Source organism: Ailuropoda melanoleuca, chromosome 1 (assembly GCF_002007445.2).
Source record: "Ailuropoda melanoleuca isolate Jingjing chromosome 1, ASM200744v2, whole genome shotgun sequence".
NCBI classification, from domain to species: Eukaryota; Metazoa; Chordata; class Mammalia; order Carnivora; family Ursidae; genus Ailuropoda; species Ailuropoda melanoleuca.
The window spans coordinates 197,561,344-197,576,674 of NC_048218.1; the positions used below are offsets into that span (position 1 = coordinate 197,561,344).

The following is a 15,331-nucleotide window of genomic DNA, read 5'->3' on the forward strand; positions in this document are numbered from 1 at the left end:
GGAATAACTCCTTTACTTGGTAGGCATATCCCCCCCAGCTTGTCATAATTCTATTGAAATTCCTGTTGGGATTATTAAAATTGCATTGAATCTATAGATATATTTGGGGAGAATCGATATCTTTACCATCATATCATGAACATGATTTTTCTTTACTTATATTTTAATATTTCTAAATATAGCTTAACATTTTTCTCCAAAATGGCCTTATATATTGAAAACAATTATATCTGAGTGCTTAGTATATTTTTGTTGCTATTGTAAAATGGGTTCTTTAACTTAAAAAATTTATTGCTTGTGAATACAAATGAAATTGACCTTTGGACTACTTTATATTCATTCTTACGCATTTCATTTTACAAAAAGTGTACCTGGGAATCTTATCGCAGTCTCCTTGGTACAAAGTATAGCATCAAGTGAATATTAGATTTTTAAAATTTTAATAAAAAATTTAGATTCATTCATAGGTATTACTGTTTTACCAAGCACTATAGAATATTATTCTTTTCTCCCCCGAAAGGAACATATTTGCACTTGTTAAAGGAAACACAATAGTGTTTCTTAATCTCCCGTGGAGATTTTAAGCAAAATGAGTATGTTTGTACTCCCCTTTCAGAAATCCTGGTTCTGTAGGTCCAGAGAAAACCGGAAGTCTCTATTTTTTAAAAAATTTCCGCGTGGGATTTTGAAAACCACATCCATGGGGTTATTGGAGGGGCCTCTCATTTAAAATAATGAAGTTTTCTTTATTATTAAATAAACTAGGTGTGGGATATATCTATATGTGTATATACATGCGTACATATAATCCGTGTATGTATATAAACTGAATTGCTTTGTGTTAAGTAACAGCAGATATGAGTTTGAAGAGAGTGGGCATTGTAAAAGGACCCAGTTACAGTTTGAATGACATGTGCTCATTTAGTGCTTAATATATTTGTATTAAAACTTAGAATGAGAGCTCATGGATATAGAGAACAAATTGGTGGTTGCCTGAGGTGTAAAGGGTCGTCGGTGGGTATGAAGAGGGTCAAAAGGTACAAATTTCCAGTTTTAAAATGAATAAGTCATTGGGTTGTAATGTACAGGTTGGCGGCTGTAGTTAATGCCATATTGCATATTTGAAAGTAGCTAGCTAGAAGAGTGGATCTTGAAAATTCTTACCACAAGAAGAACTTTTGTAACTTTGCATGGTGACAGATGTTAATAGAACTTATTGTGGTGATCATTTTGCAGTTATATACGATCAAATCATTATGCTGTGCAAACCAAAAAAACTTAGAACACAATTTTGTTTTTCCCAGTTGGAGTCATTCGATGTCCAGTTTGCAGCCAAGAATGTGCAGAGAGACACATCATAGATAATTTTTTTGTGAAGGACACTACTGAGGTTCCCAGCAGTACAGTAGAAAAGTCTAATCAGGTAAGTGTACTACTTAAGTCTTAAATGTTTTGCCTCCTCTTAACGAGGCAGCCTGAATTGCTGACAGACTCTAAAATAAAAAGTGTCTGACATTGACCATTATGTCTATCAAATTATATAATATTTTAAAAGGTAAGAGCAATGAATAAAACAGTGCCAGTTCAGCAGGCTTGCTTGTACCCCCACCCTCCCTGTCCCTTCTGAGAAAACTATTATTCTATATTTGACAGTATTTCATTTTTTTGTAACTTTACTGTGTATTGACAATTACATTTTTTTATTTCAAGCACCACCTTTTTCATTTTTTTCTGTTTTAATGATGAACTCTATAATGATATATATGAAAAATTCCATGTCTTTGATCAGTATGATTTCTACATTTTAAGAATGTCTTCTTTTCCGCATCGTATTTCTTTGAAAGCCTCATTTGGTAACATTGTCCAGGGTGTTGGATTTAGAGACCCAGTGGTATTTTTCTTTTTTCTCCACTTCCATAACCCACATGTAGAACATTTCTGTTGGCCCTTTAAATCTAAATGTCTGGTTGGTGGTGGGTAAATTGTAGTACTCTGGTGGAGGTGAGCTATGATTAATTCTGTAGTCTACTTTTGAATCGTGATTCATTGATAATTTCTGCAGGCATTTCCTTAAATTTGGAACATAAGATCTGCGAAGGAACAGAATCTGACAATGGAAAAAATGATTATTAATCTAAAATGTAAAAATCGAAAAAGTAATGTTTAGGACACTTCAGTAATCATACAGCTAAGTTTCTGTACTTTTCATTTTCAGCTTTTTGTTTCTTGGGGGAGCTATGGGAATTTAGGGTTCACTTAAAATGAATATAACCATTACTAACTAAAATATCCCTTTTGGGGGCATCTGGGTAGCTCACTTTGTTTAGGCAGCCAACTCTTTATTTCGGCTCTGGGCATGATCTCAGGGTTGTGTGATTGAGCCCCGTGTGGACATGGAGCCTCCTTGGAATTCTCTCTCTCCCTCTCCATCCGCCCTTCCCCCTTTCCATTGTGCGCACGTGCGCTTCCTCTCTTTCTGTCTTAAAAAAATTTTTTTTAAATAACCCAAACTAGGCCTCAGAGGGGAGGGGGTGGGGGGATGGGATAGGCTGGTGATGGGTAGTAAGGAGAGCACGTATTACATGGTGCATTGGGTGTTATATGCAACTAATGAATCATGAAACTTTACATCAAAAACCAGGGATATACTGTACAGTGACTAACATAATAAAAATATTATTATAATAAAAAAAAAATAAATGCCCCTTTTGTTTCGAAAGTATCCACAGTTCATCAAAGGCCAAAAGAGGGCTTGGTGCAGGGAATAAACTTTCTAATTGTTGTGAAACCAGCTTTAAAGCATGGAAATGTAATTATTTATTTGAGCTACAGTGTCAAGTACTTAACAACTCTGAAAGTTCCCCTGTGAATACCAATGATTGTTTTGTCTTCTAGAGTGTCATGTCACTTTGCTTCATATGTGTTATACTAGATAAATTTTGTTAGTCATATTACTCACCAATTATGCTTCATCGGATGAACTCTAGTAGTGCATGTGACAGCTCAATCCAGAAAATTCAAAAGCAAAGCCCCATAAATAATCAACAGGGTGGAGTTATGATCCTCATATGAATCGATGGTGATAAGAGATGAGTGTTGAAGGAATTCTAATCTAAAGGACAAATTTAAGAAGCTGTTTTATCCCTCTATATGATCAATTAGTTTTTGTAAGTTTGTCTACTCTGTTTTTGTCACAAAACGTAATAGGAAAAAGTTATAATCAATTAAACTAGAGATAGTCCAAATTGACATCTTCATTTTAGATAAGTGAGGATAGGGAGGTTGTTAAACCTGGTTCAGGAATAGGGTACTTGGTTATTTTGGGAATGAAGGCAGAAGAGGTGATAATGTGGGATAAAAGAAGCACGAGGCAAGAGGTATTGAGAGCTGAACTAGCCTGGTAGCAATAATAAGAAAAGGAAGGGGAGAAGTTACAGGCCACACAGGGCTTGATACACCTGATTGGATGTGGAGGTGAGAGGGACCTCACTACTAGGATGGTGGTGTTTTTCACAGAGAGAAAGGGGCAGGGGCGTAGGTAGAGAATTGGTTTTGAATGTGATTGAGTTTGCCTATAAGACTAAGGTAATGTCTGTGGTCAGATTGGAGCTCTGAGGATAGTTTATAGCTGAAGATAAAGTTTTAAAAACTTTTTGTTACAGATAATTTTAAGCATTACCAAGAGAAGGGACAGTTTCACATAACAGACTCCCATGTACACATTACCTAGCTTAGTAGTCATTGACTCATTTTATGTTTAACCTGACACCCCCCCACACGCAGCCTATATTATGTTGAAGTTATTCCCAGGCATTATATCATCTAATCCATAAATCTTTCAGTATTTCTATGGAAAAATTATTTTTTTTATAAATGTAACCACCATATTTCATATGTAAAAGAAATTTATAGTATCATCATCAAACATCCAGTGATAATGTCTCTAATTGTTGTGGTTTCTTTTTTTAAAACTGGTTTGTTTCTGTAAGGATCCAGTAAGGCCTACACAGTGCATTTGGTTGATTTATCTCAATCCTCTCTTTTAATTAATCTCACATTACCCCTTCACTTCACTGGCTTTCTTTTTCCTCCCTTTTTTACGTATTTGTTAGATAAATGACGTGTTAGTCCTGTAGAGTTAGCCTTATTCTGCCTTTTGCTGACCATCTTCGTAAAGTCATTTTACATGCTTCTGTATCTCCTGTATTTTGTGTACACTGACAATAAAAATGTAGAAGCTGATTTAGTGTCAGGTTCTTTTGGGTGAGGGGATGTGAGAATACTTTTATCCAGATGTCTGTGTGTACTTCAATCAGGAGGCATAGGAGTTTTGTTGTCTTTCTTTTTCCTGATGTCAGTGGCCATTAATAATCGTTCCCATGATCCCATATTATATTACGGCCTTAGAAAAGTATGACTTCTTATTCTGTCATGCCCCTATATTTTTTAACTGGAAGAGAAACAGAAGGCTTCCTTCATTTATTCTTTGGTTATAAAAGAAAGGTGGGTTAAACACTTGATTCTTTTCCTTCCGTTGCTAATTTTTAGAGTAGTAACTTACTCTTTTAGCATTCTTCAGAGGTTGACTAATGAGTGGTGTGTTTGTGTGTCATTATGAATTCAAGGATTTTTAACATAAAATGTGTTATAGTAGTTGTTATTGATGTTCCAGTTGTGCCGTCTTGGCAACGGGAGCTTCACATTGATTCTTGAGTCATTCTGATACAATCACAGTAGTCACTGCTTGTCTCCCCTACTTTCTGTTTTGACATACTCTAGAGGTTTTGGTTCCTTATAGTCGGAAATGGTCTCTGGAGACCACAGTATGGGTGCTAGGGATACTCTCATCACCATTGGGTTGGTCATTTTTCTAGGCCTTGCAGGAGAATGATTTAGCAAACACTTTTTATTGGAAAAAGAGAGTGACTGAACTTACTGTGTTGAACACTTCGTGATGCATAGAATTTTTGAATCACAAAATCATACATCTGAAACTAATATAACACTATGTTAATTACACTTGAATAAAAAAGAATAAACAAGTCCATCTGGCTTGGTCTTGAATTTAGGCCACATAGTGTCTCATGGGGCACAAGCAAGGATCCTCTCTAAGGCATCTTTTTATTAAGTTCATCAACCTCAAACACATGGAATTTTAAGGAACTACAATAGAGAGAGTCTCTGAAATCTTTAAGTGTCAGGGAAAAAGATAAACAGAATACAAAGTAAGTGTTAGGTGATAGAGAACTGTTAATCTTACTAAGGAAACTAGTGTTTTGTTTTTATTAAAGAGTCTTTTTTTTTTTTTAAGATTTTATTTATTTATTTGACAGAGAGAGAGGCAGCCAGCAAGAGAGGGAACACAAGCAGGGGGAGTGGGAGAGGAAGAAGCAAGCAGGCTCCCAGCGGAGGAGCCCTATGCAGGGCTCGATCCCAGGACTCTGAGATCACTCCCTGAGCCGAAGGCAGACACTTAACGACTGAGCCACCCAGGCGCCCCAAGGAAACTAGTGTTTTTAAGAAGGCTAGGATTTTAGAAAAGTAATGGGTACAAATTTTTAAAAGAAAAGCAACCAAATTTAGTATTAGTGGTCAAAATGTATTTACCAAGTGAACAAATTTCTGGAGCAAAAATGTGAGAAATGACCCCAGAAGCTGACAGCAAGTGGCTGTTCTCTACACCAAAAAAACCTGAAACTGCATCCCCCTAGTGCCAAAACCACCAGATGATAGCATAAAAATTCAGTGTATAAGTAGGTATTCTATATGATACCAAATGTCCAACTGTCATGTTTTTGTTGGTGTTGTATTTCCACAGAACTGATGAGTAGTTTGACCTGGTGTCCCACAGAGTATGTGAGAAATTAGGGTTGTAGCCATGCCTTTTGGGTTGTCCCATAAAATGACCAGGGTCATCTCCAGTGCAGACAGTCTTTGAGGTTCTACCTTGACCCTGCTGAGGATCACAGAAGGCTCCCCATTTCCCTTCCTGGCCCTGTCATTTGAACAGCACCAAGAAGACTGCTCAATTATCAGGAGAGTCGTGGATCTGCTTAAAATTCAAATTCAGCAGAGGGGATAAAGTCTGATTACTAAATATGAATGTATTCCACCCTCAAGCAAACTGACAGTCTAATATGACGCTCATGAGAAGTTGCTGAGGGAGGATCTATCTCTAGGATTCCTGTAACTAGAAGACCTTAAGAGAAATAGATTTCATTTGGCTCAATAATAGTGCACTCTCCAAAGATAAAATGTGCTTCCATTTTATCCTCACCATTGTGTGAGGTAACGGGTAACGGGCACCTAATTGTTCAAAATATACAAGCTGCAACTCTTTAGGAAGGAAAAACAAATATACCACAAGTATATATTGCTATTTATAAGTCTAATTTAGATTTGTAGGTTTTACGTTTTTGATTTTATGTTTATCTCACTTATCTGACATTGGAAATCTTGGTTCTTAATTACATTGACATAATTATTTTCTCTAAATACATATAATTATGTTATAGGGTCTATTGTATTGGTTTTGGTATAATCAGGAGCCATCTTAAAATTAAGAATTGTTAACTAGATATAAACTTGTTTACTGAAAAGATAAATAAAAATACTTAAAGTATCATAGACATAGCAACTATAAAGAAGCAGCTCCGAGAACAAAGAGAAAAGGTCGGAGTTAGTCAAAGTTAGAGGAAGGGTCTTGTGGAACATCAGTTCAAACATCTGAAGAGGCAGTGCTCTTGTCGCATGTTGGTGTCTGAACGTTTGGCCTTGGGATCGCAGACCTCAGAGGAGCGGAGTAGGCCTGTGGTGTCAGTATCTCCAAAGCTGGTTCCACGAGGACTGGAAAAACTGCCAACTAGAGCTAAGTGCTGCTGTGGAAACGAACTGCTGCTGCCGGGGTGAAGTAGCATTGATTGGCGTGATGTTCATAGAGAACGCAAGCAAACAGAAAGACAACTAAGATGATGAAGTACCTTCTTTCTCTAGCATTACAGTCTCCCTCCAGCACCATCTGTTGTTAGAATCTAATGTGGATCCAGCTCATAAAGCATAAATATGGTTTGCAGAGTAAGAGTATGGGAGAATAGAGTTGGTGCTGAAAGTAGAAATTATAGAGCTGTTTCTGTCAAAATAGAAAGCAAGGAAGACAGCAATTACTGCATGTATGCACTGGAGATAGTCAATCAAATCATAATTTTTTTCAAGTTTTTATTTAAATTCCATTTAGTTAACATACACTGTAATATTTTAAAGTTACTTGAAATAAATAATTCTCTGAATAGTTCAGCCACCCACTTGATAGGCAGATTCATTTGTTTCATTTGCTTTTGGTTTTTAGGGATTTAATTTTTTAAATTTGTAGGACTACGTATAAAACATTCCTATAGTTCTAAAGTAAAATCTGTAAAACACAGTGTATTGAGAGAACTCAAACTTCTATCACTGTTTACCCATATACCTTATTTCTTCTCTACCCTATAGGTAACTATTTACTTTCCTTTATTTTTCCATTTAAAATATTTTACATATATTTTACATATAGTTATTTTAAAATAGCAAATGATATTTCACCCATCCCCATCTTTCTTAGAAGAGCAGTAGCATGATATGCTTTTCCACTTCGTTTTTTTATTTTACTCCATATACTATAGATCCCTCATTCTTTCTTGTAGCATAGTGTGGAGATTAAATTTTTGGAGACATCCTTAAAGACAGGATAGTTGAAGCTAAGGGAGGATGGATGAGACAGTCCTCAGATCTAACAAGAATGTACAGAATTGGAGAAGGAAGAGCGGGGTGGGATCCAGAGGGCAGTCAGGGATAAGAGGATCTGTTGGTATCAAGGAATCCAAATGATTTCTAGGAGGTAGGAGTCAATCATGTTAGAAAGGTAAAAGATGGTAAGAGCTGAGAAAAGCCTGGTTTGAACTAATGAAAACGTTATCCAGGTATTTGGAATTTGGCTAATGTAAAGCACTAACTGAGGGGCAATTTTTTCCCCCATGTTAAAAAAGATAACACGAGTATTGCTTATATGTACCTTTAATACCTTTTCTCAGAGAATAGTGCCACCCTCTACACAGTTACCCAAGCTGGAAACAAAGGAGCTATCGCTTCTTCACCTCCCATATCCAGTGCATCCTCTGAACCAGTTTTACCATCAATCTTCCTCATTCATTCCCACTTCTACCTAAACCACTGAAAAAGCCTCTTACTTGTCTCTGTTGAAAGCACTTAACCCCTTTTCATGATCTGTTCCCTGTATTACAGTGACAGTGATTTTTAAAATTGCAAGTCTGGCCATGACACTTACTTAAAAGCTTTTAGAAGACTTCTTCAGACAAGGACCAAAATGCCATGTGATCTTGCTTGATCCGGCCCCTCTGCCTGCCTTGCCCCTGGCTTCTTCTCTTGCCAACCTTCCCTTGATCTCTGCACTTCAGTCATACTTTCTGTCAGTTCTTTGAACCTGCTGTACTCTTCTTGCCAGGGGCTTTTGTACATGGTGTTCTCTCTGCCTACAAGTGTTTTCATCAGTAATTGATGATTCAACTTGCATATCTTAGTGTTAATATGATCTCCTTAGAGAAAGCCTTGCCTGGGTCATCTCTCACTTTCTCCAACACTCCAACCCCACTAAAACGAGATCAGTTTCCCCTATCATGTGCTTTTATAGCTTCTCATACTTTTCCTTTATGGCACTTCTAGTTTGTAATTACATATTGGTGTGATTCTTCCAGTAGTGTTTGCATGTCTCAAGTTTAATCTCAGCACTACTCAATAAAATCTTTTACTAAGCTCACTTTAAAGATGAGCATTCTAAGTAACCTGCTCAAGACTTCCTAGCTAATGAGTGGGGAATGGGGATAGGAATCCACACTCCCATCTATGAGATTTGGTATTAATAAGGGCAGGAGCCATGTTTGCTTTTCCACGTTGTTAAATCCTCAGCACTTAGCATAGTGCCTGGAGTATTTGATATATGAATGAAGGACAATGCCATATTTCCATTTTATATGTTTATAATTTAAAACATGTCAGTTTAAATTTACAAACACTGTTAAGATAACTGATAGAGGCAAGTATGATTGGTATATCATTTTTATATGACTAGTTGTTTGCCCACCTTTTCATTTTTCTTAAAACTTGATGTGACGTGTTTCTCTTATCAGGTGTGTACAAGCTGTGAGGACAACGCAGAAGCTAATGGGTTTTGTGTAGAATGTGTTGAGTGGCTCTGTAAGACATGCATCAGAGCTCATCAAAGAGTGAAGTTCACAAAAGACCACACTGTGAGACAGAAGGAGGAAGTATCTCCAGGTAATAAATTGGTTTTAATCTCCTTTTTGTCTCTATCCTTCCCACTCTTTTCTCCTTTCCTGTACTGACTTTGTTTTGATGCACTTGTAAGCATTAAATACACTTTTGTTTTTTAATATAAGGTCTGTATTGTAATTGAAATTTGAAGACTTAAAAATGTTGTTAAATATGAATAGATACAGAATCTTTCTGCCTGATATTCATACTCCCAACCCCCCTTCTTGTAAATGCTTTAATTTGGTGTAAATGTATAGCAAATGAAAAAAAAAGTTGCTTTTTAAACTTACCTTCTCTCATCACTTCTCTTATTTCTAAGGTGTGACAAGAGGTGGGCTTGTAACTCTTTCCCCTCTGATACTGTTGTGGTAAGCCTGGTTCATGATATTTGATAGGTAGATAACTAAAGAAGCTCTGCTTTTTATGTAATATACGGTTTCTCAGTTTTTATTATTGTGTTGCTTATAATGTAAAGTTTACTAATGTATTCTTTTATTGTAGTAAAATATATGTAGCTTGAAACTTGCCATTTAAACCGTTTTTAAGTGTACAGTTCATTAAGGTGCACTGCGTTACATTACATGCAGTTTGTTAGTGTATGGTGCATTAATGGCATTCACAGATTTATGCGGCCATCACCACTGTCTGTTTCCAAAGTTTTTTCATCATCCCAGAAAGAAACAATCCCCAATAAATAATAATGCTTATTCCCTTCTTTCCTCTGCCCCTGTGAACTTAAAATCTACTACTGGTCTTTACGAATTTGCTTACTTCTACAAGTGGAATCATATAGCTTTGTCCTTTGGTGTCTGGCTTATTTCACTTATCACAGTATTTTCAGGGTTTATCCATGTTGTAGCATTTATCAGACTTCATTTGTTTTTATGGCTCATTAAATATATTTTCGTTTAAAAATTATTTTATTGCTTTTAATTCAAGTCAACCAGTGTTTGTATGTCTATTCAATATTCCAGGAACTTTGCTATGCATTAGAGATGTAAAGTGAATCAAACAGATACTTTTGCTCCACAGAAGTTATAAGTATGATGAAGACTACGAACAAATGAGCAATCAGTTTGGCCTCCTAAATTTTATGGGGGCACATGAAAGAAGGACCAAACTCAGCTTTTGGGATTTAAGTTGGAGGCCAAATCTGGGGCTTGAAGAAGGAATAGAAGTTCATCACAGGAAGGAGAGAGCTGGGGAAAACTGAAGTTACATGCCCAAATTTCCAGAGGGAGACAGTTGAATGTAGCTGGAGAGTAAGATTCAGGAGGAGGAGGAATAAGAGATGAGGCTAGGAGTCTGGTGACACAGGAAAGGGGGATATAATTTCTGAGGACACTAATGAGGAAAAGACAAAAGAGTAGAGGCCAGGTACAGATTCAGATAAATTGAATAGATGGTGCTAGAAAGACTTCCCTGTTTTTGTGAATTCAGTCATCTATTGAAAAAGAGAACAGAGGAAATAGGATGAAAAGGTCAGGTATGTGTGGGATACTTGAAATAACTCTGGTAAAAGAGAGCTCCAGCTTCAGAAACATATTGTTTGGTAGCATCCAGGTTACATTTGATGTACAGGCCTTAAAACTTCCTCCATTGTGGAGTGCCTAGGTGGCTCAGTCGGTTAAGTGTCTGCCTTCAGATCAGGTCGTGATCCCGGGACCCTAGGATCAAGTCCTATGTCCGGCTCCCTGCTCCGTGGGGAGCCTGCTTCTCCCTCTGCCTCTCTCTGTGTCTCTCATGAATAAATAAATAAAATCTTTAGAAAGTATAAATAAATAAAAATAAAACTTCCTCCATCGGGGCTCAGCAGTGTGCGTGTGGGTATAGAGAAGAATTGAACTTGTTTAGGGTTGGGGTTCAGCTGCATAGGCATTGCAGAAGTTCAGTAGACTGAGAGGTACAAATAATGGCATATACTAAAATGAAGGATTTTTTTTTTAACTGTATAAAGGAAATGAAGTTGATAGTGTCATTTGATAGAGTGAAAGAAATTGTTAGGAACCTAGAGATTATTGAGGCACAGTGAGAATAGTTAAGAATTGGAAGGTTAGAAAGTAGAAGTTATTAGAGTGGATGTTTGAATTTATGATTAGAGAAATGGAACAGTTATGGACGATCAAAACTAGGGTGGGACCATGATGTGAGGAGCTAAAATGGAGTATAGGCCTCTGGAGATGAGAAAGTCTGCGAGCCTTGTTTTTATGTGTTAATCTATTTGGACTTCTAAATCATCCAGAGTGATGGTGACACTAAAGACTATCAGGATGACTGAGTCAGGATCTAAATTCTTGGATAAGTAAAGGAAGTCTATAAATGGATGATATGATATTCTAATTACCTTAATCAGAAGCTTTGTAGTTATTGTTGAAGAGCAGGCACAAACCCAGAATGTCCTAAGCCAATTAAAGATGTGTGGTCACTCTGTGTACTGTGATTCCTAGATGAAATGCACATCAAGGAGAAGGGTACAGGGGAGCTGTGAGGATATTCACGTTACTAATACTGAGCCATTTTTGCATTGCTAGAATTAATTGCGTTTGGCCTTGATGTGCTTTTAATGGTCTTTTACTATATTGCTAATTTTCTCTAGTTATTTTCCTTCTTTTTTATGAGTTTTATGCATTTTTTCCTGCTTTTTGATCTGACTAGATAGGTTATCTTTTGTTTTTATCCACAGAAACAGCTCTGAAATTTATTTATCTAATTATCCTTTATATATTTTTAGTTCATTATTTGAACTTTAATTTCTCCCAGCTTACCCTAATTTTAAAGTTCTGTTACTAACTTCTTTAATGTAAATAATTGTTATTTATTTTTATCTTTTGTAGAATTATAAGTGTTTAAAGCTTAATATAATGTGCCACTTAGATTTCTACTATTTGTTAAATATTCTGCATATATGGGACCGCCTGACTGGTTCAGTGGGTAGAGCATGTGGCTCTTGATCTCAGGATCATGAGTTGAAGCCCCACTTTGGGTGTGGAACCTACTTAATTAAAAAAAAAAATCTATTCTGCATTTTTGGTTACCATGCAGTTGAAGATTTACGAATTTTTGCGTTTGTTATTTTCTACTTTGGTAGATTATAAATAATGATATGGAAAGAAGGCCCTGATGTATATTAAATGCAAAAAGCAAGTTGCTTAACAGTGTGGTTATTATGAACCCAAGAATTCATTAAAAGGAAAAAGGAAAATGTTCCCATTTCTTGGATTTTTTTGTTTCCTGTTTCAACTTCATAGTTTTATTATGATCAGAAAATGTGAGTCTGTGAACTCATTCTGTGTGCTGGCATACATGTAAGGTTTTGTAAATATTGATGGTACAACTAACCCTTGAATAACATGAGGCTCAGGGGTGCTGACCCCTGCAAAGTTGAAAATCCACGAAAATCTTTGACTCCCCAAAACTTAACGACTACTGCTGGTAGCCTCCTATTGACCAGAAACCTTACTGGTAACAATTAACACACTTCAAAAAAAAACATTTATTGATTTATTTGGGAGGGGGGGAGAGTGCGAGTGCTCATACACACGCATGTGCTCACAAATGAGAAGGGCAGAGGGACAAGCAGACTCTCCGCTGAGCAGGGAGCTCAACTCAGGGCTCGATCCCAGGACCCTGAGATCATGATCTGATTTGAAGTCAGATGCTCAATCAACAACTGAGCCATTCAGGTGCCCCAAAACACATTTTGTAAGACGTGTGTCTGGTTGTGTGTGTGTGTATGTGTATTGTATACTGTGTTCTTACAAAGTAAGCTAGAGAAAAGAAATTGTTAGGAAAGCCATAAGGAAGAGAAAATACATTTACAGTAACTGTACTGTATTTATCAAGAAAAATCCATGTGTAAGTGGACCCTGCACTTAAAACCCATGTTGTTCAAGGGTCAACTGTGTATGAAATGTCAGATAAATACAAAATTTATATTAAAAAATGAAACCATAAAATTTCACTGTAAGAGAAAAAAGTAAACATTTTTATAATTAGGAAAAAGCTTTCCTAGAAGCAGTTCTCCAAAACTAAAGCCATAAAAAATAAAAACAGATTAATTTTTCTATAAAATGTTTTAAGGATCTTCTTGGAAAAATACCATAAACTAAGTCAGACTGGAGAAAATATTTCTAAAATCTTTGGCAAGAAATATATCAAATGTGTCTACAAATTGGTAAGAAAGACAATCAGATGGAAAAATGGCAAAGGTTATGAACAGACAGTTCTTAAAAGAAATACAAATGGTTGATGAATGTGAAAAGTTTTCTGTCTCAGTTATTAAAGAAATATGTCCAAAGATAGTGAAATCTTTTTTTTTTCTATGCTATCGGCAAAGATTAAAAACACTGACAAAACACTGTTAGTAATGTAGGCAATAGCCACTCTACAGTGGTAAGAGTACAAATTGGTACAGTTTTTTTGGAAGATCATGTACTTATGTTTGTATAAATCACCCTTTGACCCAACAATTCTTCTTCTCGGAATTTATCTTTGGAAACATTCAATGTCTTATACATTTCATATGTTTATTTCAGCATTATCATACAATATTGAAAAATGAGAAACATTCAGATGTCCACTGCAGGGGTTATATTCACTGGATGAAATACTATGTAGTTAACAAATAAGTTGATATATTTACTAACACAGAAAGGTATCTAATAGGGGCACCTGGGTGACTCAGTCGGTGATTTGATTTGAGCCCCGATTGATTTCAGGGCTCAGGTCATGATCTCAGGGTCGTGAGATTGAGCCCCACGTCTGGCTCCACACTCAGCCTGCAGTGGGCTTGAGATTCTTTCTTTCCCTCTGCCTGTCCCCCTGCAACATGTGTGAGCGTGCACAGGCGTGCGCTCTCTCTTTCTCTGTCTCTCAAACTAAAATAAGAAAGGTATCTAAGAGTTAAGTGAAGAAATCTTACCAGACAGTGTGTGTAATGCCGTTTTTTCAGTTTTATAAAACAAAGTACCTATTAATGTATGTAGTTATATACATAGGAAAACAACCAGAAGAACACATGCCAGGTTATTAATAGTGGTTATTGCTGGAAGTGGAATTATTTCTGAAATGTTTGGATTTTACCTTTATTAGTTAAGTAACTGATGTTTACTGTTTAATCAATCATTATAATTACTTGTATTCTGATTTGTTTTTATTTAACATTATAACATAAGCATTGCTCAGTTTTATTGTCACTCTGGGTAACTCTTAAGAAGTTATATGGCTGGGGTGCCTGGGTGGCTTAGTCAGTTAAGCATGGACTCTTGATTTCAGCTCAGGTTGTGGTATCAGGGTCGTGAGATCCAGCCCCCTGTCCTTTTTCATGCTGGGCATGGAGCCTCCTTGAGATTCTCTCTCTCCCTCTCCCTGTGCCCCCACCCCCACTTGTGTGCTCTCTCAGGAAAGAAAGAAAATTAAAAAGAAGTTACATGGAGGACTATAGTATTTAGTGAAAACTTCATGATTATTTCTGTGTTAATGGGTACCCTCTGTAAGGATTTTTACAAAAGTGGGAAAATAACTTTTTCATCACACTGTTTATACATTTTTATTAGATTTTCTGAATTCCATTTCAAACATTCTCCTCCCATATTTGGAGTAGAAGGCATCCAGTTGGCTCACACTCACTTACCTGGGCTATTTTCTTAAGACTTTTTAATTCCATAAAGCATATTTTTAACTATATACTTTGTTTTTCTCCTGAGTTAGTTTGAATTTCTGGAAGAAAAGCTTCTTTATCTTTTCCTTCTAAAGTGCTGAGAATACTTAATATTTTTTTTTCTTTTTTTTAATTGAAGTATAGTTGACACACAGTGTTACATAAGTTTCAGGTGTACAACATAGTGATTTGACAAGTCTATATATTATGCTATGCTTACCACAAGGTAGCGACCATCTGTCACCATCCAATGCTATTTTAATAAATATAAATCGTAGTAGTAGTGATGGTGTCAGAAACTGTTTACAGCTCTTTTATATCTCAATGGATTCAAATTAAAATGAATAA

The 15,331-nt window shown here is 36.3% G+C and overlaps 1 protein-coding gene across 2 annotated transcripts in view; it reads left to right on the top strand.

The window, feature by feature from the left end:
• TRIM24 (tripartite motif containing 24) overlaps window positions 1–15,331 on the top strand; it is a 94,038-nt gene that overhangs the window by 34,174 nt on the left and 44,533 nt on the right. For both annotated transcript variants that reach the window (XM_034672871.1, XM_034672868.1), the window contains exons 2-3: window positions 1,305–1,423; window positions 9,180–9,327. In XM_034672871.1, coding sequence (XP_034528762.1) covers window positions 1,305–1,423; window positions 9,180–9,327 — 267 coding nt within the window. The remainder of the gene's footprint in view (window positions 1–1,304; window positions 1,424–9,179; window positions 9,328–15,331) is intronic.